Genomic DNA, 25,743 nt, shown 5'->3' with positions numbered 1-25,743 from the left:
CACCTAAATTCTCCTAAATCCTTTAAATATTTGGCCGCCATTCGTTCAATCAACAAACAAGTATTTATTTAAACACTTTCCCGACGTACCAACGTCCTGCACGTCTTTTCCCGATAGGGTGGCTTATTAGAAATTAACGCTCCAGCTGAGGCATACAAATAAATCCTCCCCCGTGGAAAAAGGTCTCCTGCGCACTAGGTATAACAATTAGTAGCAAATGTTTACACTATTCTAAATAGATACTTTGCTACAGACACACACAAACACACACCCATCGAAACATTTGATTACTTTTTCAATTTATGTACGCTCCGGTTACGGGCGGTTCCTTCCTCACACGCATATGGTGCCAAGTCATCGTTCATGAGCAGGATGGGCAAGGGTTCTCTCAACCTCGACACCTCAGGGTGACACACGTGTCACCCGAAAATTACCGTTTGCTACCCTACCCTACTACCCCACTTTTTCCAGATGGAAAATTTTGGCCCGTTAACCGAAAAGGGACACGTTTCGTTGGTGGAACCCGTTCCCTTCGGTGGAACCTGTAACTCCTTTACGTTACCCCCCCCCCTCCCCCATCCTCCCAACTTTGCCACTATATCTAGCAAGGGAGCGATAAAGATATCAAACCGCTTTACGCATCCGGAGCCGATCAAACGATGAGAAACCAACCTTCAACGGGGATGGAAGGTCCTGTAGGTTTCGTTTCCGGTGGTAGACCACCGAAGGAAGAAAAAAAAACACACGCACAGGGATAGCGCAAACGATGTGCGTTCCTGTGTGTGAATAATTAATCGTGTACGTGTTTGCTTGTCGTGTGCGTGTGTGATATCGTGTGGTTGGTTGGAGTTGAGGATTGGGAGCAAAGTTTTGTCGCATGTGTGGAAGTTGTCGTCCAATTGCACCATATGACACACTGCCGGAACGCGGTAAGGTGTGGTGGGATTTCCTGCATGTACACCCAGGTTCAGGGATAAATAAAAACGATAAGTGAAATAGAACATGATGTACGACACAGCAAACGCCTGCCCATTCCGTTAAAAGGTGACAAGTGATGATGCAGGTGTGTGCCTTCGGTAATAGCCGGCGAACAAAGGATCCCTCGTCCGGGCGACCTGTACACTCAAAATACTCGAGAAAGCGAGAGAGCCACACAGGATCAACGTCCAACGAACGAATACTTCAGCCCGCTGATAACTACCGAACTGAGGTACTTATCAAGAGCGCATTAAAAGTTCACATTAGAAAGCGTACAAAAATATCCTCGTTTATCTATAGCCCGTTGGCTTAATGCTTTCGCTGGAGTGTGCCACCCTGGCACACTTAAAATATTCATAACCAACCCCCGGCTTCAACTGCTCCAACTCCAGAACGCTCCGTATGGCACGTTTTTCGGTCTGGAATTTCCATCCATTCTGGAGCAACCGAGGGACCGGTTCGCTGACGGGCAAGTTATCTATCCCGAAAATCCCACCAGCACTGATAGCACCCCATAACTTCCGACCCAACCAAAGAACAGGGTAGCAGGGTGCCTCCAAACACGAGAGAGGCTCGTGAAAAATGACGCACTTCATTATTAGTTTTCCATATCAGTGTGCTTGCATCGGAATTAATGAGGACCGGGGGTTTGGCCTTCCCATCTAGACCCGGTCCCCGGTAGTAGAGGAAAAGCCTACCCATTGGATCCGAGTATTTCCGAGCGTCCGCGTTTATTCCAACCGTTCTCCACAATCGATACGCTTTAATGTGAAAGGGTCCTTGGCGGTTGGTGGTGCGTGTGGACCGTTTGGAAGCTTATGCCCGTTACCATGGTAACGACGCACGCAAAGCTTTGACAGTACGTTTGTTGTGCGAAGGATTTTTGGATTCAATTATCAAACTCCCTGTCCGGATTCTTGCGGGACTACGTGACACTGATATCGCCGTCCCGGACCCGGGACGGCCATCCACAAAGCACAATCGAATCCGGGCTTTGGCAAGCAAACAAATTACTAGCATAGATCCCACCCCTCGGTACGAGAACTCATTCCGAGTGTGCATTCGAGTGCAGAAACACCAGAAACGCAACCAATGCCCGGCAGCACTACAAAGTGTACTTCATAAATTATACCCATCACACACGGTTGGGAGCACGTGCGAGGGACTGTGCAGGATTCTCAAACTCGATTCCCTCGTTTCAACGATGGCGATAGATTACGGAGAAGGTTTGAACCATTTGCTGGTGCAACGGTGCCCAGATTTAGCGCTGTTGACTAGCGGCGGCGGGTGTAGGTGGTTGAGATTTATAAGCATCCAGTTGCAGGACAACGTCACTGGACACGTCCACAACACATCAAGACCATACCACGGTATATGTACACAAGGCAGCAAAGGTTCCGATGGGCTTACCATTACTATTGCCACCTCTGATGCCTGACTGACCCCTGATGGTGAAGCCCGAAATCTATGACAACAATGTTCAATGCTTGTGCTCGGTGGTTTGCGTTGCACTCTGGTGCGATTATTTAATATGCACCAGTAATGAATGATCTATGATGGTCGGAACCGCAAGGCGTATGCATATTTCATGACTTGGCCAATGCGGGACACACCCCATGCTGAAGGATGTACGATTGGGGTGATGGTGGTGGTGTTTTTTTCCTCCCTTCGGTATGTGTTCCCAATTCGTACATCGTAAATCTTGTCAACTCTCGGTGTGTGTTACTTTGTATGATACTTTGGAGATACTTTCCAGGTTACAGTACAAGGTACAGTAGCGCTAATTGCAAGTGAGACAGCATGCGATTTGCAAGAATTTCTTATGGTTGCATATTGCAGATGAATAACGAAAATATAGGAATTTTATTTTATTTTATATTTATTATAAGTATGACGGCAGGCTGCCATATTGTCTACACCATGTGTGACTGAAACAATGAACATTAACAGTCAGGCATTTCCTCCTTATTCTTTGCCTTATCCCGGACGTGCTCGGTTGTGGATGTGTGGTTGTTGTCCCGGTCTTTTGGCTGTTGTGTGTTGCATTCCTCAGTTAGATGTAGTTGTTTTATTTTTGGTACGATTGGTGTAGCTATCGCAGCGATGGAAGATGGGTGCATCTGGGTTGGCTATTTTGTATCTCTTCAGACATTGGACTGTAATAAACAAAAACATTGTTATGACGGCACAAATAATTAGTAGCCTGCGTACAGTGTTTCCCGAACAGTCCAGCAGTGACAATTCCCGTTCAACCTGATCCAGATCGAATCCAAGAATGATCGGTAAGTTTTATCTCGCAGCCGCTAGAGCGGCTTCGCTACTCTCGAGACGGAACCCACCTACTTGTGTCAGTGCTGGACTGATTTGGAGAATGCTGTACTGTGAAAATCGCCTGCCTCAAAAATATAGGAATGATGATAGAAATAAAATTCATTTAACGTTTTCAAAATCAGAAGTTTGTCTGGTGCTTGTTCAAGATAGGTATTTATAGGGTTCAAATGAGATTTGAATGAGGGGCCGCCAGGTGGTGCAGGCGACAACGGCGCCGTTCTTCATACGGCAGGACCGGGGTTCAAATCCCATCCCCGTAGTGTGAGGACTGACTATCCAACTACGTGGTTATTGGCAGTCTAGAATGCCATTTCGATGGCCGGTGTGACGTTTCACTTTAAAGGCTCTTAGTTATTATTTCGGTTTAAGATCATTTATTTGGGATATTTGGCATTTATTTATTTGGATTTATTTGGAGGCTGAATGAGACTCATCCTGAAAGACGTTGGCTGGCGTTTACAAAATGTAACTTTTTTTTATAATCTTTGAATATATAAAGAGTCCATATCCAAGAATAAAAGGATTCGTAACGCTTAAAGGTAAGCAGCTAAAAAAATATTTCATTTGCACTAGCGGGTTTAACGGTTAGCGGGCTATGAGGCTGCCGAACTAGCAAGGCTTCTAACCCGTACTTGCAAGGCTTTCCCCAAACTCACAAACAAACTATCCTCCAGTTGGCAGCTTCAGAGTAGTAGGGGCTCCGACTCCACTAAAGACATCTGCGGCTATAAATCCGCCACTGTTCAGGAGTCTTCTGTACAAGTCTTAATTAAGAACTCCCGATAACTTATTTTGACCTTTCCAACGGACTTTTCAACTGATTTGAATAAATCCTTAAAAGACTTCCTGATCATCAGGATCTGTTCTGATCGGATCAGGGTTAGTTCATCTTTTAAGCCGATAACCGAATATATTGAGGCACCAGTTTTCTTAAGCCAAGACCAGGCATCGAATCCTCACAGCAAATAAGCGGCTGAGCTCTCTTCAGGTTTTATTTCTCAATTTTTCACAAGTACTTGGGTTAGAGTTTTTCTCAAAGCAAAAGTTTTGTAAAATCGTTCCCGATGGCCTGATCAAAAATCTGAGCTTCTCCCAGAAGAACTTGAATAGAAGTCGTCTTAATTGGTCCTTCTCTTACTTTGACACACTGTACGCATGAAAAGGTAAACCGGTTCCTGATCCAAAAAAACACTCAGCAAACCAGCCAGAAATCGAAACCGGTAGCCAAGTTCTCGCCGAACCAGAACCGGTTCCCAACTTCTGCAATGTTGTTGAGTGTTCTTTAAGCTACCGTTTTTATTCAATTTTTTGCCAAAGCAAAGAAGGCCCAATATCTGTTAATGGTTGGTAGGATGGGGTATAATTATCTCATCATCGATTCTAAACATGCTTCCATGTCCTCCTCATGTCCTACTGCCTGTTCGGATGGAGGCAAGTTTCGCCCTTCTTTTCTCCCTTTTACACCACGTAAGCATAAATGTGCGTCGATTAATTCTTTTGCAAATAGGTCTGTTTGGTTCCTGTGCTCTTGCTCTAGCCTTCATCCGACCTACATTCGAACCGAATCCTAAATCATGCCTTATCGCTGCACCGTCTTTTTCGCCCATTTCTGGTACATTAAATTTTGCCTACATTTAAAAAAGATTAGATATGAAATATTGGTCTCATTTTGTGAAGTTTTGTGGTACGTTCGTTCGTAAAGAATTCTTTTACGGTGAAATGTGAACCGAGCAGTGATGGAGGGGTTCAGCTTTGTTGCACAGTCGCCATCTTTTTATTGTGCCTCGTATCATATCGTATGCATTCGAACGTGTCCACTTGGTAAGGACACACACAGCATTCGATGTATGTGTATGAGTTTGTGTTTCGGTTATTGTTTCTAATGTTGCTGTCTTTTTTGTGCGAAGGAAAACGGATCACCCAATCCATCAACCCCCAAACCCAGTCGTCGTAATCTCATCTCAAACGATCTTCTCCCTCATTACCCCCATACACATGTTTTCCACCAGTTTCAAACTAAACAAGACCAGCAACGATAACCTCGAGAAAAAAAACTGGGAAAAATGGCAACCAAATGTGAATATAACTCACACCCGATCGAGCATGGGAAAAAAGGCAACCCGGTCGGTCGGTCGGTCGGTCGGTCGGTGGGTACTGGTGCACGAATTTATAACCCCCGCTTATCAACAATTTATATGCGCATATATTTCATCCATGAAATATAGAAAACACCATGAATAAATTCCGTATCTATCATTCGGAAGGTTCTATTCGACAGGGCGCACCCGGGAGCGTATCCGCTTTTCCGCCACGGCCCACACGCTGGACACATGGCTGACTCCGTGTATGCATACAATTGTGTTATAGCACAGCATCTCACAGGCTGGTCAAGCAGGATAAACTATATTGCATTGTGTGTGTGTGCGTGTGCGCGTGTATGTTTATGTGTTTTACCCACAAGTTTTCCATCAATAAAAGCAGCGCCTCCTCCCATCCGTCTCCCATCAGTTGCTATGCAACAATCCTTCCACCTAAACGGCATTGTATTGTATCTCGCTCGCAACCGTAACCAAATAACGCGCACCAAGAGGGCTCAGCCCAGCGTCTGTCCACTTATTTTATCGCCACACTCCCACTGCATAAGCTGTAGGAAGGTTTGCTTCGATTTTCGAGCACACAGGTTAAGTCGCTCGATGGTGTTTGGGTGTAGTTCTTTGGGCTAGCCAAAAAAAAAAGGCAGGGGTTAGTAACCAAATTTATGTATTGTTTTAAGTAGCGTAAGCGAACTACTTGTTTCTTAATCTCAGTTTTATTATTCATTAATTTAAATAAGTTTAAAGTCGACTGGATTCCGCATCCCTTCCGGGTGATCAACCGTGCAAAGAATTAGATATCTCGCTACGATCATAAAACGATCATGGGCACTAGAAATGGCAGTCCAAGATGTTTGGAGATTGCAGTACCAAAACAGACAAAGAATATAAAAATATTCTTCTCGTAATTGATGCAACAGTAACGTTCTAGCTTAATTTCATTTTTCATCATTTAAATCAATGTCTGGAAAGCTTGAATCAATCGCACAAAATTTTAAAGAAACAATTTGAAAATAAAAAGGGTAAAAAATTAATAAAATTTAATAAGCTCAATTTTTTTTAATTTAAAATGTTTTTAGGTTGCAATGAAAGAACTATTAGCAATACGGCCAAGACGTCCCTTTCGAAATTTAAACAAAAGACTTTTTAAGTTCTGTTATTACTTAAGACAAAATTAAGCTACTTTACTATAACTTTACAATACATATATATTCAAATTAAAATCTTATAAAACCTAAACATTTCTCCAAGCTATTTGACTTTTTATGCAAAGTTTGTCAATAGGTGATTTTGTTACATAAAATAATTCAACCAACAGTCTCTGCAGTCATTATTTCAATGCATGAAAAATATTATCCTTAAAAACTTAAAGTAGATTTTATTCAAATTTTGCCACTTCAAAACTGCCAATTCAAATATTTGTTCAAATTCAAAATATTTTTAAATCCATGATCAGATTTATCGAAAGTAGTTTTATCGATAAGTTGTAGTATTCCTTAAATCATCTCAAACCAGGTTGAGCACCACTGCAACTGGAAAATTGAAACCATATCCAACCATAAGCCTCGGTGCGGGAGAGAGAAAAATTGGTAAAATATTTCCATCGCTTCTACCTGTCGATTGGAAATATTTTGTGGGTGTGTGTGGGTGGGTGTGTGTACAGGTTAGTGTGACCTGCACTGTAACAAAAAAAAAAAACACAAACTCAAACAACCCCGAAACCCACACGCAGATGCAAACAGGTGCTTGACCTGCTGTAGCCCGTCAGGAAAATTCACCATCCAATAACTCATTTCCTTCTGTTGTTTTCCCACTCCCAGCATCTCCCACTAACATCCAGGGAGGAAACTGTATATCCCACTACCCGGTCACCTGTTCGAAAGGGAAAGAGAAAATGAATTTACATCCTGCATTTCAACCTTTTTCCCTGTCAACTCGGTGCTGACGTTTCGCAAACGTGTGATCCGCACCACTTTGACACGTTGCTGTGTTAATATTTTTCGGAGAAAAGCCCGTCCTCATGGGGTTTGGCCTCGGTCGAATGAAATCGAACGGTTCGATGAAAATGTTGCATGTGGGCTGTGCCTATGTGTGCCTATGTGTGTGTGCATGAAAAATATTATCCTTGCGGTCATGTTCTGCTGGACACCGGATGGACAGTATGGACTCCGTCCGTTGACAAAGAAAAATGGATTCTTGTTGATGCTGTTGTTCAAGTTTTTCTACCCGTTTCCTTGCTGTCTGTTGTCTCAAATTTTCCTCACTTTTTGCCGGCCAAAAAAAAGGCCTTTTCCAGCATTAAAATTGATTGGCATGTTCTGCATCCCGTATGTATCCCGTTTCTCCTTTGCAGCTATACCTCGGATGTACAGGATAATCGAGCTGATTTCTTTCACACCTGCTCATTGTGCTCACCTGCAGGGATGGATGGAAACAAGGGGAGGGAAAGGAAGGTTTTGTTAATTAAAATTGAACCCGAAAACAGATCCCATCCTAGGCTGTACTGTGTAACCGCAACAATTTATCTCCCCATTGCTGGGCGAAGATGCGAAACGATGTGTGAGTGTGGTGTAGCAGCGTGGTAGATGAATAGCAATTTTCCAAAGTTAATTGAGATGGGCTTTGTTGAACGTTTTCAGCTCATTGGGTCGGAACGTGTAGAATATGCATGTATAAATATACATCTACCATTTTTTTTTTGTTTCGTTCTGGTGCCGCTGTGGGAAATTGGTAGTGGTTCAATTAAAATATGTGCTTCTTGTAGGAAACTTCAAGAACTGAAATATTGGGCTTTTCTCATGATAAAATGGAAATGAAGACAATGGAAAAAATAATTAACCGAACAGAAAGAAGTCGCACAATGTATGACATTCATATAAAAAATTGAAAAACAACTATTAAATTTTTTTAAAACTAACAGTTTGACACCTAAATGCAGCAAATATAATAAAAAGGCGTAAAACAACATTAAACCATAACAAATCTTAAGTATGCTCAGCAAACAATAGAAAAAACAGAACAATCGAGAATCGAAAAATAATGTAAATTTAACGTAATTGACAAGAACAAGAAGAGCGATTAAAATCGAAAATTTTGCTGCCTGCACATAACATGAAGATTCCCCGGTAATTCTCCACATCATGTCTCTCGGCCTTCTTGTAGACAGGAAACATAAAAGCAGCTTTCCATCGTTCAACTTCAAAGAATAAAGTGTGAATATAAGAAAAAAAAATACTAAATTACGAATATGTTTTCAATAAGCTACAAAGGAATGACAAAGTACATACAAAATTAACACGAAAAGGAAGAGAATGAAGAATAAAAGTAAAGAAATGAAAGGAAGAGAAAGAAAAAAGGATAAAAAGGAAGAATATTATTATAAAAATAATAGTAAAAAGTGAGAAAAATCTGTCATAAACGTATACACTTTAGGTTTGTGGTAAGTTACAACTCTGCTTCCAATAAAAATAACATTTCTCGCCTGTTCTTTTAAATTTTCCAATCCAATAGTCCCCAAGCTATTAACCAAACCAAACGCGCAATAACGAAATTGTCTCTGTCTGTAATAATAATTTAATAATAATAAAAAAAGTATCCCAAGTCTCTCGTTCGGTAGCATTCTCGATGCAATAAAAGCGAATCTCTTAAACCGATTACGTGCACCCGGTTACGAATCACTTACGTTCTCTCGTTCTCTCTGTATCTCTCTCTCTCTCGCTCTTTGCCTGCACAGCACAGGTCCTGGGTTGCACCGAATACGATGAATGCGTTATCGAATCATTCGCTCCAAATGGTACCCGAAATTACATTTTGCAAACCATCACTACGTAACGGGCGGAGGAAAGAGTAAAGAAGTGAAAGGTGCAAAGGTAGGTTGGGAAATTTAAACAACCGTCACACCGGCACACAGATGCGAACGAAAGTGTCGATTGTGGTGTTAGCAGTGTAGCTTGAAAATGGAGGGTCGAAGAGTATGGGGAAAAGGCGTCGGAAATATTTGTGGTTAAAAAGAGGAACTCCGTGCTTGTGTTATAGTTTTTGAGGCATAAAACTCTTTATTTGAAGCAGCAGTAGTGGGTCATACGTTTAATAAAATTAAAAAATAAATAAATAATTTTTATTCGGATATTAAATATTATTAATCGATCCCAACAATAAAAAAGGCTCTCACCTAATACTTTCTTCAATCACTATCCATCCAATAACCCTCGTAAAAAAAAATTATTTACTTTCCAACCTTCTATCACACCAACGTGAAAGCAAAACAATCAAACCGGCCAAAGCATTAAGCAAACAGCATTGATTACTCTCCCCTCGGTTCGATCGGAAGGCTATAAAGTTTAATTTGATTGCAAAATGCGCTCTCCCACTCTTTTCACCGCTCGGTTATCACACAAACACACACACACAACCATAAAGTGATAAATTGCGTTCACCGTCAATCCCGTGCACGGTGCACAATGTCACACACCTTAAATAAATGAAAACAGCGAACAGTGGCTAGGGGAAAGTTGCTAACCATAATCTCACCCATCGCCAACGTCACCACTCGCACACACTTTCATCAATCATTTTGACGTGATGATACCGAAACAAACTTTGTTCCGTCTCGGCACTTACGCCTTCATTCGTGGGATGGTCTTTTTTTTCCTTAGCGAACAGCACCACGTGAACCACGTAAAAGACTGGGCGTCTCCATCGAATGACCAGGCGTCTCCACCACCGAGCAAACGGGGCACGTCAAAAACTTTAATTCATTGCTCCGGGAGAAAAGTAATAAACCAAGCCAAAATTATCTGCAAAAACTCGACACTGATCTTTCACTTCTCACTCACTCATTCTGTTTCCCTCACACACACACACACACAATCAGTGGATCGAATATGTATCCTTCCCCCCAGCAAGTACATTAGCTGCTTAATTTACTCTCAACATGACACACTTTTGCCGGTGAATTGCTTCTGCTCTGTAACTGCGAACCCAATCAATCGATAGGTCAGTGCGATGCTAGCATTGCCTGCTATTTACCGGGTGTGACAAATATCTCCAGTACGAGTAATGGATGAAGTCACCAAACTTTTGCCTGTGTGGCAAAAACTTTCTCTTACAGCAACAAAACTGCATTTGAGCCTCGACTCGATTGCTTTTAGGAGGCCCAAAAAAGAGAGAGAGAAATGTGTGATGGAGTATACCACAACCAATTGAGTAAGATTGATTGTTGGAATTTTGGTTGTTGGTTTTGGTCAACCGAGTCAACCTGCTCGATGACACCCGAATTGGTTGATTAGTCCCGCAAAACGGACCACAAACTTTTCCTTTTCCTGCAAAAGCCCTGAGGAGAGGATTTCATTTTTATCAATCATTCTTAGTTCTGTCTGCCGCTCTCATGCACGAGGAATATTTACCATTAATGCGAGCTCAGCGAGTAAAACTCGGGTTGCTTGCTATTCGGTGTCCATACATTAAGCAATGAAATGGTAAAATTGATCGATGGCCACAAATGACAAATTCAATGTGCATTTATTTCGGTCTGGTGCTGAAGAGAGGGATATAGAAATATTTGGTGGCAATTTATATATATATACTAAAATGGATTTGTAAGGAAAAAATAGCGATCTAGAATATTCTTTTTAACAAACTTGCAGAAATTACAATTGAAAATAAAATTTGAAACAATAAAAACCGCTCGTTAGTGCCATCCAAAACACGTCATTGCATAACGTAAGGCGCTCAACAAAGGCAAAAGTGAAGTTCTAAGGCGTCCGTAAACTTGACTCAAAACTTTCTGAATGGAACGCTTCGTACGTTACACGAACGTTACATTCTAGCTTCAGCTACCTAATGGTGTCTAAAACACTAAGGAATACTCACAAAACTATGTTCCATATCGTCATACCTCAGCAGCAGATGCTCTGCTTCTCGAACAGTGTTCAAATTTTTCTTTCCTTCGAAAGAAAATTTCCACCCCATACGCTAGCGTTTTAGAAAAGCAAGTAGTTTAACTTGCTTTCCGGACACTATAAACTCTTCCAACACCGACTCAGTTGACTACTAACTATCACACCAAAAGGGAATTGACTTGAAAACGAACCGAAACTTCATCATCTTTCACGGTATAAGCTCCGCTTCTGAATCTGCTTCGAGAGGAATGCTTCGACTAACGATCGTTCGAACACGGGAATATTTCAGCTTAAGCCCTTTTTGCCACCGCCACCATTCGTACCAAACGAAACCAAATGGGAACTAAAACTACCCTGTGCTGGTATGGTTCACTCGCTTTACTCTCCATCAGCATGCACAATGTACGGAAATGTGAATATTCCTTCCGGCATAGCCAGCAGGACGACAAGCTAAAAAAAAAAAAATAACAGTTCACCCAAAAACTCTCTCATCACGGTATGGCCGGAAAAGCCGGAAATCAGTTGACTGTTTTTCGGCGCAGCTTTTAAGCTTCGGGTACGCGCTCATACACGCCAAACCGTACGAATGCAAAGTAAATGAGATTTACTCCAGTTTACTGTGGAACGTTCTAGATTGAGGGCTTTAGTTTCACGTTCGATAGGACGCGCTCGACGTTCGACGTTAAGGCCCACGCCCAGAACGCCCAGGTTGGCTTTTGCTAGTGTTTGGGGAGTTATGAATTTTCTACCAGGCAGCGCGAAAGCCATATCAAATCTGCCATAGGAAGGACCAATTTTAACGCATTCAGCTAGGTTTATGAGAAAGTTTGCTTTTTCTAGCGAAGCAATTTTTTTTCTTACGAAGGGAGTTTGATTTTTATTTAAAATTCGATCTTACCGCACATGAATCTTTGAATGAACTAGCCAAATACAATGAAATTATTTATTTCATAAGCAATATTATTTATTTTTAAGAAACAAAATTATATTTACAATAAATTTACTTCGTAAACAATGAAATTTTGATTGATAATTGTCCGAAATTAAATCATTTTTTAATCCTGTAACACAAAGTAGAGCGTCATTGTATTGATAAAATCCTTTAGAATCACAAAGCGCCTAAATATAGGCAACATATTCTACAGCTGTAATCTTACACATCATTTGTACTGCAGTACTACCGTCTAAGCTAAGTAATAAACGCAAAATGTTCTTCAACCTTTTATCCAAGGAATATAAATTCCACAAAACTTTCCATTCAACCTAAACGCTTTTTGACTGAGTTTTGCTGCACAGCGCAGTATCACCGGATCCAACCCATCGGTGGTACGATCTGTTTTGAACAATTTTCCTACTGCAATCACAACGCATCGCAACAAGTCTAATCAAATGGTGCGCTCGGCGGAAAATGAACAAACTGAATGTGTCGCGGCAGACAGCCCATTCCCAAATGCGGACTATCCAAATCAACATTCCACGAAGAAGCGACAGGCATCTGTATCGCGCAAAGTTACCTTCCACAGGCTAATTATACTTTGAAAGAAGTGAGCTAACGTAAAAAAGCACACGAAACGAAACAATTGTAACAATTTTCAATCAACCCATCGATGTGTAAAAGTCGACATGGCGCGTTTTTTTCCAAGAAACAAAACACACTCATTAGCTCCCCTAGAGGAAAGGAATTTTGTTTTGGTGTCTTAGACTGTAAGATACACAAGACCACTGGAAATCTTGTGGAAGCCTCCTACCTCGAGGGTGATGTTGGGATTAAAATAGGATACAAGGAAAAGATCAAAAGCATTACGAACAATTCATTCGCATTCGTATGGTAGCGTCACTGGATTATTATTTATGTTTATACGCTTGTTCACTTAATGCAAAGCCTTTCAATTGAGCAGGTTTCTTTTAAAAATGTACGAAGCTGATATGAATGATTTTTTTAATATATTTCTGTAATATAAATCATTATTTTTAGCTATACCATTCTACATCATTATATATACATAAAGAGAAGTAAAGCCAGGTAAAAAAGAGGATGGCCAGCTAAAGGAGACGTTAAGGTAAAGATAAAGAAAAAAAAATTATGCAAACTGCATAACACAAATCTAAGTATTTATGATAGCTAGTGGAATTAGTAAATAATAAGAAAATCATTTATTTTCGGTAGCCTTTCCAAACATATTTCAATTTTTATTTTCTAGTAGTTGATTTAATTATTTTATTTGAAATTATAGAGGATTTAAGAATTGTTTTTGCATTTAAAATTAAACAACTTTCAAGTACTATCAATTTGGATCAACAGTTTATTATCCCAATTTCATGATCAACTTTAAGTAAACAAAAAATTTTTTATATTTTCATCATATTCTGATTGTTAAATAATATTATCAAAATACTATCAAATTTTGTTAAGGTAAGTGTACCAATTGCTGTGCTATCATTGGAAAAATGGAAAATATAGCAAAACGTTAGCGATTTGCTGTGCCAAATTAATTTATTAACATAATCTATCATGTTTACTTATATTTCCCTTAGTTTCATGAATTTTGGAAGCCTAAATTGCGAAAAATCTCGATTTTCATTCTTGTTGTCAAAAAGTCTTCCATTCCTTACCGGTTTGTTAAGAAAAAACTTTTTTTTTTGTTTCAATTTACATTGAAACTAGAGCGCACAATCACCGAAAAATGATTTTCAAAATTCGTTTATCATTTATTCAAACTCAAACAACACCGTTTACGATAATTATACGATGATAACTATTTTTTTGATCGATTTTAAAAATAGCACAACAATTGGTGCAAGGAAAACCGAGAGTACTAATTGTTGTACTTTGCTCATGCTTGCAGCTTGAGCTGCCATATTAAATGTCAAAGCTTGATTTGTCAAGCCACCACTGCATGAGATAGGTTCTAAATGTAAAATCATGAAAACCTTTCATGATTTTACTTCCTTACAGGTACACCCTAGCACTCAAGCTAATTCAAATCGTGCCAGCTTACCAGGGTCCTGCAGTTCCCGGTTTAGAGTAGACACCTCGTTGAGAGAGCAAATCAAGTCTATCCCCGATAGTCTTTGCAGGACAGCAATTCCCAGCATTTTTGTGGAAAAGTATGGCCATTGTAACAGCAACCATTTTTATACTGACGGATCCTCATCAGAGCAGGGCATCGGTTTTGGCGTATATAACATTGTATCCGAGGCATATTTCCAACTACGCCAGCCATGCTCGATATATGTAGCGGAGCTCGCCGCAATCTTTTACGCCTTGTTAATAATAAGTGCTTGTCCTCCAGACGAATATTTTATATTCTCCGACAGTTTAAGCGCTGTCGAAGCATTAAAATCTGTGAAGGCTATTAAGAGCCCGGACTACTTCGTAAAAGAAATATTAAAGGTCTTAAGCTCATTGTTTGAGAAATCATTCCGGATATCTCTTGTTTGGCTGCCTGCACATTGCGGAATCTTCGGCAATGAAAAGGCAGACCAATTGGCCAAAAAGGGTGCTTCGGAAGGGTCCTTTTTCGACAGGCTTATCTTACCTCACGAGTACATGCGTGCCCCACAGTCTCTCTGCATGGCTCGGTGGCAGAGTTTGTGGGACACCGATGAGCTCGGGAGGTTTCTTTATTCGATCACTCCCCAAGTGTCCTTGAAGCCTTGGTTCCACGGCATCTCAGGTGATCGTGCGTTCATTCGAATGATGTCTAGGCTTAGGTCTAACCATTTCGCTTTGGGCGCGCATCTCCAGCGTATAGGACAGGTCGACTCCAAAGTATGTGGCTGCGGCCTCGGATACCATGACATAGATCATCTTCTATGGTCTTGTGTGGAATACGAGGCTGCTCGACCCGCCTTGTTAGACGCAGTCCGGGGCATTGGAAAGTTGCCGGATACTCCAATTCGGGACCTGCTGGGAGACTGCGACGAGGTCTACCTGAGAGTAATCTTTCTCTTCTGCCGTGGTAACGGATTATTAGTGTGATCCCCTTCCCCCCCACTACTCCCACTGTTTGTCTGTCTTATTTATGTTGTACCTCGCTTGTATGAATGATGATGGATGAATGGATGAATGAATGAATGAATGTATGAATGAGTACGATGCGTGAAGGGTTGGGTACCATATGGAAGCAGTTGCAGCGGCCAATGCTATGGATGGACATCCCAGCGAAAGGGAGAGGAAGACTTCAAGATTGGACACAATCAGGAACCCTCGAAATGGAAAATGATCAAGACCCCTGCTACCATCTGGACCACGAGCATGGATACGCCTGACATACCCCGGGATAAGGTACCCTCACACGATAAGACCCTCGCTAGGAACACGACTTTGGCTTTGGATGACGGAACTTACGCAACGGAACAACCGAGCACACCCGGGATATGGTGCCCTTTCACAGCTCGGAGAAGGAAATGTCTCCCAGCAAAGAGGAAAGGAGTATACTAATTTTAAGTTTATTGTAAGCAATACGGCCTGGCCGTCCCTTATGAATAAAAAAAAAAAAAAAAATTGTCAAGCCAAGACAAAAGATTTTAATTCAGTATATTTTATGCACTAAAATTAATAAATAATTCTCTATTTATGATGTACATGAAAATTGCATATTTTATTTTAAAATAACTTACACCTTCCATGGCTATTGTGTTTTATGACTGAATTAAACACCAACTGACGATTTGAAAAAAAACAGCACATTGCCAGCATTCTTAACTGACTGCACAAATTGCTGTCATTTTGTATCAAATCGAACCAAAATTTTACGCTCAAAACCATGATTTTAAAATCGGTGAAAAATGTGTTTTTTTTATTAGTTTTGGTTGATTTTAGCATATGATAATTCTTAAAAAGAATTATTCTTTTGGTTTAAGTTCAACTTTCTCAGGGAAATTGATTCTAAATGTGATATTTGACTAGCACAACAATTGGTACATCAGAGGGTTTTAGGAAAATGGCTATAACTTTCGTGATACTTGCTCAAATTACAAAATGTAAACAGGAAAATACGTAGAAAATATGTGTCTACTTAATAAACCTTTGTTTGTTAATTTTAGTTTTACAGTTTTGTCACAATCGTTGTTTTTGTGAAAACGCTGTACAAACTCGTCCATAATTGGTACACTTACCCTACAATTCGAAGTCGAAAAAGGTTTAATTTTCAGCCGTCAAAATGTCTGTGCCCAGCTTTGTTGCTTTAGAGTCTTCTCAAATTAAAGTGCTTCTAAGAAAGGAATTCCAAAGAAATGAAACGATAATTTAAGACATGAATTATAAACACCGATTAAAATTATGTATTGCAGATTGCATACTTTCAGCCCTGGCGTATAACCAGAAGTATGCAATCTGCATTACACTAAGCTTGCCTCTCGGCCATTATAAAAGTGCATCCTTTTACGACCGCAACACCCCGTTTTAACCACTTTCCTTTGTCTCTAGCTTAAATCCTTAATACATTCTACTCACAACAAAGGCCTTCGGCCTTTGTTTACAAACCATTTTCCGATGCAGTTCGTCTTCTTGTCCTGTTTTGTGCATCGTTGCATCGTACTAACATCCCGGCAATTACGAAATGGAAGCAATTTTTCACAAAAATTTCCCACCACTTTTGTTTGTGTGTGCGTGTGTTTGTGTGCACCACAAATTAAGATGGTTTAATTTATTCATTGACTGCATCTTCTTGTGGCTCCGACTTTGGTTCATAGGGAAGGAGCGAAGCGACACTAATTGGTAATTTTCTTTCCAAACCAAACCGGGAAACGACAAAACCGGCCTCGCTTTCTCGGTTGCCAGGAAAGCTCTAATAAAACGGAAAGGAAAAATAACTCGAGCCAGCCCATTTAAGCCCGCAACCGGGGTAAGTCACAACCATAACCCATAGAGGAGGAGGAGGAGGAAAGCAAAAATGCAAACCCGCCGTTAAAGCTAGTACCGCGAGCATCACAAATCCTTCGCCCAGAGCGAAGAAAATGGGCACAAGCTCGGAAGGACAGTCGAAAGTGTCCGATCGTAAAGAGCACCACAAGACCCGGGATTGCACAAGATCGGCGTGGATGCTTCCTTGCTGGAGTTTTTTTCCCTTTCTTTTACGATTATCCACTCCCGGTCCATTTTCTTTGGCAGCTTAATTTGCTGCTACTGCAATTTGGGAAGTGCAGTGCACACCATACACACACACACATCGAATGGCCAAGGCACCAATGCACAGGCACAAAAAGGCGACAATCATAAAAAAAGCGAAAGGAAACGGCAAACCGAACGCGTTAACCGTTCGGCAGGGAGAGCATCATTTTCGCAAGAGTCAGCGAACACACACCAGGGCTTGTGCATGTGCTTACCGGCACGGAACGGATGAAAGTTGTAAATTACAAAATTTGCATTTAAATAGCGGCAATAAAGCAACGATTCATGCTCGGTTTGCCATGGTTGCCTGACCGGCCGGGTTTGCTGACTTTTGCCATTTTTGCAAAGTTCTTGCCTCTTGCACTGGTCCTTTTTCTCTATTTGCAAAGCTTCTTGGCAGATTTTATAGCGGTAGCGGGTAAAGTTTTTGGCGCGCACACACACACACGCACACAAAAACAATCCTCCCAAAATCTGAGGCACTTTGCCTGATTTTTGGTGTGATTTTTAGTTTACTTTTCCCGCTTTCTTCTATTTGCAAAAGCGGAAGAAAAGCTTTCCTTTTGCGTGCACATATATTTAGTCGAGTTTTTCTCTTTTTTATGATCCCTTTTTGCACTTTGTTATGTTTGTTTAATTTGATTGTGTTTTTTGTTTTTGATTTTGTTTTTGGTTTTTGCGCATGAAAATAATTAGTTTTGTAGTCTAACTGTGTTGTTTGATTTGGAATGATATATCTCACTGCATTAGTGTTTCAAATTGAATACTGCAAGCATTACTGTGGTTGCTATTCGTCCTGTTAGTGTTTGTTACGCAAAAAGAATCCATACAGCCTAAAGGTATGCAATCACTGCTGTGAAACATCGTTTGGTTAGTGGATTTAATTACAAGCTTCATTTACTCTCTCTTAGCAAAGAATGAGTAGTAGCTCTCTGAGGTTAAAACTATTGCTAGTGAGAGGAAAGGAGATGATTTTAACAAAATGATCCGATTTTTCATGCGCTTACGCTGTCATCTGGTGGTCGGTACACCTGTCAATGACAGCGTCAATGTATGTGTACTAGTTGTCTACAAACTTTCAAAATTTTTGAACATTTTCACTTAATTCACAGTAACTAGGACGAGAACAGTAAAAGTTCTTTGCACAAAAGCTTGTTCGCTCAATCCGAACCGCAAGAAAAAGGTGACCAACCGGATACGATAGGGAAAATATCTATCAGATTTTGGACTTTCTAGAGAAGGGAAAGTTTATAGAGTGTCAGTCTGGATCTGACCATTCGACCGTTTTAAGCCCCTGGAACATTTAACAGGAGCTGCGGTTCACATCTCATTTTGTTTTCTCCAGGAATGGCATTGATAAATGTGATTTAGAGTACAAAGAGTCTTCCAATTGCTACAACATGCATTAAAAAGTACCACAAAGATGGCAAAGTGGTGGCGTTATCTACTTGAAGCGAGCATTGGAAAAAAGCGAACGTTTAAGGATTCTGTGGGACCCCAAGTTGCCAACCTAAGTGTGCCCTAGAACTGTCCGATCACAATCATTTTATGACACTGATACCTCAAGTGCCGGTAACACGCCACTGGATGACAAGTAAAGATTTTTTTTACATGAAAGATTTATTAATGAAAACAATGCAATTTGACTTAATGCTGTTGTAGTTTAATTTAACACGAATCTGAAAAATGATGTTTTTTATGAATGCATACGTTATCAATAATTAATTTGTTGTACGAGGCTAGTAAATCCTAAAAACATAACATTGATAGTGATTGCGCTATTGAAATCGTTTGAAAACTAACAATAGTGAACAGACGTGACAGCTAAACAAATGGTTCTAATGGCCGATTATTTATTTATGTGCAACGTGTATATTTATTTTTTTCTTCCTACTGCATCATCATTTAAGAAAAAACATAAAATTATGTACAATTCTGCTAAAAATAAACCTGCAATTCGAATCACGAGTATGGAAAAAATTGTCACAGGAAATTTGCCAGCATGTAGAATGAAATTTACGCCTAAAGGTATGCAAATTACACGGCATCCTACACAATGCTGTCATTTAAACGCTGCCAGTAAACAGTTGTGATTTTTGTTTCGTCTCAAACGTTCCCCTGGGATGACGGTTCTAAAATAAATACAATAAGGCTAAAAAATCAACAATTCCACCTAAAGAAATCCTCACATGTACGCAATAAACATCATTCCATTGTGACTTTATGCGTACTTTCTGCGCAGCAGTACGTTGATTTGAGCCCGCAACAACAACTCCCACAAGCACCACAAACATTGAACGGTGTCATTATCATGATCGGAAAGTTTGTTACATTTTATTGCCCAATGCCCTGATGGAGTTTGGTGGCGTACTTTCTTCGTGCGTTACAAGACAGTGTGCGCCGTTCTTTCTTCAACTTTGAATAGGTTTTCTGTGCGAGATTTATTTGTCAACCACATTTTATGCGTTGTGGCGTATTGGTGGGATGGGACTGAGAAACATTCCTTTGTTTTTTTTTTTATTTATATTTTTCGCCACATAAAAGACAACAGTTGCTTTGCTGCGGTCAGTAGGCAAATGTGGAGCAGTACGGTGGATAAGACAAACTCACCCGAACAAACATAAATAACAATGAACGCCACGGGGAATATGGTTGACATTTGGCATTTTATGGTACTTTTTTAGTACTTGCTGTTCCCATACGCATACGAGGTTAGAATGTTTCTTTCGAGTTGCATTTTCTTATCCTAACCGAGCGGGTCAAAAAAAAGTGTAGTCGAGTAGAAAAATTAGGCAAACTTCAAGTGTCCATCGTGGGACAAAACTTTGCCCATCGTGCTTTCGGTACCCGGTCACGCAGAACGAGGGAAAAACTATGAATATTACAACAGATTTCTGACCACATGCAGCAAGCAGACAGCAGCACACGTGCTGTACCGTCCAGCACCCACATAAATACTGCTAGAACAACTGCCAATTCAAACTTTGTCACTTTATCGAGGTCCCCCCCTCCCCTTAGCCGGGACTAACCGGAAACGAATACACGTTCAATTCGGGCAAAACTTTTCCCTTTCGGTTTCGCTCGATTCCACCCAACGGGAGCTAGGAGAAATAAATGACCGATGTAATCGTGCACGGGGACACAATCTATATTGTCGTTGCTGCTCCTGTGAGACACACACACACTTTTTCCTTGTAAAATGCCACTAAACTAGAAAACTTTTCCATCTCGCAAAACACGCATGCATGCATACTGTGGCCAAGGGTTATACCATATTGAAGTGGTTGCCGCTTGAGGTGCCTGCACTGCTTAAGTGATATCGGCATGGATAAAGAGATGAATGATTGTGTTTGCAATGTTGTTCCCTTCCTTGAGTAGGATGCTTTCGTCGGTGGAGACGCAAAAATGCTTCAATTCGCTCACGCTTCGACGACGATTTGATTCATTTGAATTTTCGAGAAGGCACAGCAAAGTTTTCCCATAGAGATTGTGCAAACTTTGTTTGAATTGCACAATGTCTTGCAGAAATCGTAGGAGAATGCTAGAGCGACATGTTTGCTTAATTGACAATTAAGCAAGTTGACAGCTGCTTTGAGACGCTCTGTTGCATTTGTTGGGTCTACGACATGCTCAGGGCGTTCCCAAGGACCTGAGAAACAAAAGTTGATAAAAAAAAAAGACGAGAAGCCAACCTTCCCGACAAATTTTGTAAATGTATGCAAAGCGCTGCACATTTCGCCAACGATGCACAGTGTGATTTGAATGGTTGGATGGTAAAAATGGTGGGTTTAATTAGTAGAAAATACAGCTAAAAATTGAATTTAAAGCACTTCCCTCTTCCTCACAAGTTGTAGCTTTAACCTACTGCTTTTCACAGTACTGCACACAAAATATTCTAGGGAAGGCCTTCTCAAGTCTTTTCTCTTTTTCTTCTACTTCTTTATCGCATAAGCCTTGCCGTGTCATTTCTGACTTTCCCTGACTTCATTTTACCCCTAGCTGAACAGTCAGTCATGGCTAGAATATATGCGTTAAAGGGCTAAAAAAATTCAATTCAGTTTTTCGGGTCCAGGCTCAAAAGAAGGATCATCTCTATGGCTCAATAATACCATCATAGAATACAACTCTTATCTTGTTTACCTTGGGCTTATAAAAGGACCTTAAGTTACAGGGTTTCCTAGTAGAACTAGACATGTGTGAGGCATTTCTAGACAACGCTCAAGATGAAGTAGAAAACGGATAGGTAGAACTAGACAACCGTTCCCGTTTCTAGACCATGATCAAGTTTAACTGGACAAACGCTAGGATGAAGTGGACTGACGGTCACATTTTAAATGGTTAGTGAATCGGTTGCAAGCGTTTCGGGAAGCTCTCTGGAGCTGGTTGCAGCGCTCTTGCCGGTGAAGCTCTCCAGTCCAACAAGGCTCTCGAGGGTGGCGAGGCAACTGGCGGCCGCCATCTCCACCCATAGATTATTCAGCCAATGTCTTAAAACATACCATTTCCTATGTAAAACTAATATTTTTTGAAGAAATGAGGTGACGACGTTGAGGCTATCCAGCAAGGCCGGAATATTATATCGACAGACAGCGGCACTAGACCGTGAGCAATAATCAAAGATTTCTACAGCGATTTAAGCGTCAAGAGAAGCAGTTGTAGCGCTTGACAAGTCTAGGCCTTCAATTAAAATATTAAGTAAGACATTCAGGAAGTAAAATGTAGTAAAATGGACAAAGAAAAACTCCAAAAGCAGTAAAATGTTCAGGATAAGAAAATCGAAACCATGCGCCTAAATGTAGGCAATGCACTTCAGAAATAGGTTATTTTTGTACCGTTTGAAAATGAAAGAACGTTATGCAATTACCACCAAACAACCAGACCCACATTTTTGTTATAGATTTACTCACAGTTTTAAATATAAAAAGCATAAAATCCTTTCAAAATAAATTGTTGTTTTACTTCTTTATTCATTTCCTCCAAAACATCACTTCCCTAGTTCACCCTTTCCTATGCGTGTGTTCCATACCAGATGGGTACACCGAATTGCTTGTATCTTCAATTGCATTATTGCCGCTGCTCCATTGGATTTTCGTTTATTCTGTTCTCCCAATCATTAAATTCCAAAGTTCACTTACGGGTGCTAAAATGTACGCATTTACGCGAGTTGTAACAGCAGGGCCCAGCAGCTATTACTAAATATCATCGTGACGCTTTTGGTGAGTTTGGTTTGTATATCTCTCCCAGTGCAAAACTACCAACATAGAAAACATATTACACCGTAAGAGTAGCTCTTTTTTGTGCTAGTAAGTCATTTTCTAAACTTAGAAATGAGTAGTAAAAAAAGCAAGGTTACACTTACAATCCTTTATCTGAGGACAGTTGAAACAGTCTACACAAAACTAGAAAACTAGACACCAGCGACACCTCTAACAATGGATATAAAATCTTCACAAATTCTGAAATAGAACATCATCAAAACGACCAATAAAACCTATCCGCTTCGTATCACCGGTACGAAGGATCACCGTGGATTTGGGGACAGAGAGCTGCTTACATTACATACTTTACACAAATATTAACGGACAAGTGCACAACGAGCAACTGCAATTCCATTGAGTGAAGTGGTGCAGGTTCTAAGGAGCTATTTTGTTGTCAGCACTTGGTGCCATGCCCTGCCACACTACAGGTGATTTCAACTACAGTCTTGTATACTCTACGCTTTTGCTGCACCCAGGTGTGCCGTGTTACTCATATATAACTCTTTAATGACTCTGATAGGTCAACCATCTTAAAACCAGATATCCAGTCCTCCTAACCCCTAGAAGGGCTCCTGTAAGTATGTTTAGACTAGGCTAGTGTAGTGTTCATGCCCGTGTTGGAGTGTGCATTAAGTGACGTGTCGTACTACTAGTCTAAGTATTGCCATTTTTGCGATCTATCCACTATAATACCATAAGCACACATACAGTACAAACACGCACATCGATGATGCTAGATCCCTACGGACGCCCTTCCCTGTTAACGATGGAGTAAAAGTTTGTCTTATTGTGTCTTACTACTACTAGTACTACTAATCGCTAAACACTATACCCTAAAGCTCCCAAAAGCCCTACCCACCTACTATCAAAGATTAAACAGAGTCCTAACATTCAGTCTACTTGCTAGTCTTGACAGAGAAATCGGTAAATGAAATCTGTACCGTACGGTTCTTCTGCTGCTCTTAAAGCTAGTCGGGGGGAAACATCTGGTTTGCGAGAAAGCTCGTGTATCGCACTAAATCTTAACACTTAATCGGTGGTTCGTTATTTTTTCTTCTTTTTTGTTATATCGCGGAGATTTGGAGCTCTATGGTAGGCGATCGACTGCAGCGGGTTGGATAAAATATCGGGGACGTTTACAGTCTTTCGTGGAGGGTTTTATCCGTGGAAGAAGGAAGCATTGTATCTTTGGCCACATCGTTACCTCCATTTTTTTTATTTTTTTTTTGGGGCGTTTAACGCATAACGCAGGTAATCGTTGGCTTCTTTTAAGTTTGGCATATCTCGAAACTCTTCAGTTTTTGGTGAGCTTAGGATAGATTATTCCTTAATGCAATTGTCTGTCGGCGCTTCCAGCTCCGGAATCGGTGTGCGCTTTTCCATCTTCAATCCATTCTGTGTCTCCTTAGCCGATGCAAATTTCTATTCCATTCTCGTGCGTGTGTGTGTGTTTGTGCGCGTTGCTGTAGAAACATCCAGAGAAATGAGGAAAAAAAGGTAACACAATTGTGTAGGCACTTTCGAGCGCAGGCAATGTATAAATTGCGGAGTATGTGAGGTGCTATGTGTGCTGTCGATTCCGTATTGATTTAATACTGTAGCGTTTTGTGAAGCATCGTTTCCGCACGGCTTCCATCCATCGGAAGCCTTACTCGGCATCGAACGAAGTATTGAATTGAACCGGAAGGTAGAGGTGCGAGTGTCGGGGCACGGGGAGAATGGTGAGTTGCGAAAGGACCTGATTCACATCACCAGACAATCGTCGCACTCGCCCTGAGCATCGTCCTCACAGTCACAAAAGCCACAGTCACCACCCTGCCCGGTCTCCTCGTACGCGCAGCAGGTACAGCACTCTTCTTCCGCCTGCTCGATTGTCACTTCCTGTGTGGAGAGCTAAAAGCAGATGACAATAGAAGCGCATTTAGATACACTCGACCGCATCCTACACGGTACTTCATCCCCTCCCTCTGGTACCTCACACTTACCGGTTCGTTGCTAATCACACCCTCCACGTTTGCCGTTGCGCTGGACGATGCACCCGGGAACAGCATTTCCGGTGGAAACAGATACGTATCGTAGTAGTAGTGGCTGTGTGTGACCTTGATGTGTTGCTTCAGCTTCTCCTGCGACTCGATCGGCATATCACAGAGCGGACACTTGAAGCTCATCACGGTGGCGAGACCCCGATCCGGTTCCATCCTGATGATCCAGCAAAGCAAGCAAACCAACCAGCAACCGCCGGAAGGTACTCGTACGTTTCACAGGTCCGGCCCAAAAATCGTTTCACCATACGCTCGTGCACGGTACACACGGTGGTTGCTTGTCGTGCTGCATGATTGCCACTGCCAGATGAATTGCGAACACACACACACACAAAACAGGCGGTTTTGTTGGATTGCTCCGGTGCACTGTGTGGCCGCTTTCTTGCCGGAGGACTCAGTATAAACGGTTCAAAAATATGTTAACATCGTATCGACTGTGCGGTGGTGCGCCTGAAGGTAGACAATCGTATGATTTACACACTGACAGTATTGCCGTTCCAGTTGTGGCTGCCAGCAGCATGACATGCAGTGACATTTGTTAGCGCGAAATCTCACTCATAGAGGGCGCTAGCAAACTGTGAACACTGGTCGACGTTCGTACTTTTTGAAAATTATTTCTTATAAATTTAATATTTTTAGTGGAACTGGCTCTCAAAATTCTCACCAACTTCTACAACCTTCGCTACAAAATCGTTCAAAAGTATTCACGCAAATGAACCATCCGTAGGTAACGCCAATGTTATTCAAAGCTTCTTAATAATTGATCTTTAAAATTCAATCTTTTACGACCCATTTTAGCTCATAAAAGTAACAGAAAAAGAAACAAAGCATGAGCGGATCTCGAATATCTGCTTAAAATCTTTTCTTCAATGTCATCATTTTCTCATCGAAAAACAAACATTTGCTTTAAAAATCGTTTAACTAACCCTCAACTCATAATTTTAACATCTTCCACATGTAGTAAGTCACGTTCAAGGTTTATCTTATCGGTATATTCGTTGTAAAAAATAGAGCTACCTCGCACAA

At 41.0% G+C, this 25,743-nt stretch overlaps 3 protein-coding genes across 5 annotated transcripts in view; 1 reads left to right on the top strand and 2 right to left on the bottom strand.

Moving 5' to 3' along the window:
- The window catches only part of LOC126567888 (venom dipeptidyl peptidase 4), a 532,783-nt gene that overhangs the window by 461,504 nt on the left and 45,536 nt on the right, over positions 1–25,743 (top strand). The gene's annotated exons all lie outside the window — the stretch shown is intronic.
- LOC126568035 (kelch-like protein diablo) overlaps positions 1–25,743 on the bottom strand; it is a 92,671-nt gene that overhangs the window by 56,087 nt on the left and 10,841 nt on the right. The gene's annotated exons all lie outside the window — the stretch shown is intronic.
- On the bottom strand, positions 24,419–24,873 carry LOC126568599 (uncharacterized). Its single transcript, XM_050225099.1, has 2 exons — positions 24,661–24,873; positions 24,419–24,568 (listed from the first exon to the last, which is right to left on the bottom strand). Exons 1-2 carry the CDS (start codon positions 24,871–24,873, stop codon positions 24,419–24,421), a joined length of 363 nt encoding a protein of 120 aa, XP_050081056.1.

The sequence above is a fragment of the Anopheles maculipalpis genome, chromosome 2RL (assembly GCF_943734695.1).
Source record: "Anopheles maculipalpis chromosome 2RL, idAnoMacuDA_375_x, whole genome shotgun sequence".
Classification (NCBI taxonomy): domain Eukaryota; kingdom Metazoa; phylum Arthropoda; class Insecta; order Diptera; family Culicidae; genus Anopheles; species Anopheles maculipalpis.
Note: the sequence above shows the minus strand (reverse complement) of the source record. Positions and strands in the feature narration are given on the sequence as shown.

What these genes read in the sequence shown, in the direction of transcription:
- LOC126568599 (XM_050225099.1), bottom strand. Translation starts at nt 24,873, where the DNA reads ATGGAACCGGATCGGGGTCTCGCCACCGTGATGAGCTTCAAGTGTCCG. An exon ending in GTGTGATTAGCAACGAACCG is followed by an intron (nt 24,569 to 24,660) that starts GTAAGTGTGAGG and finishes ATCTGCTTTTAG; the next exon opens with CTCTCCACACAGGAAGTGAC.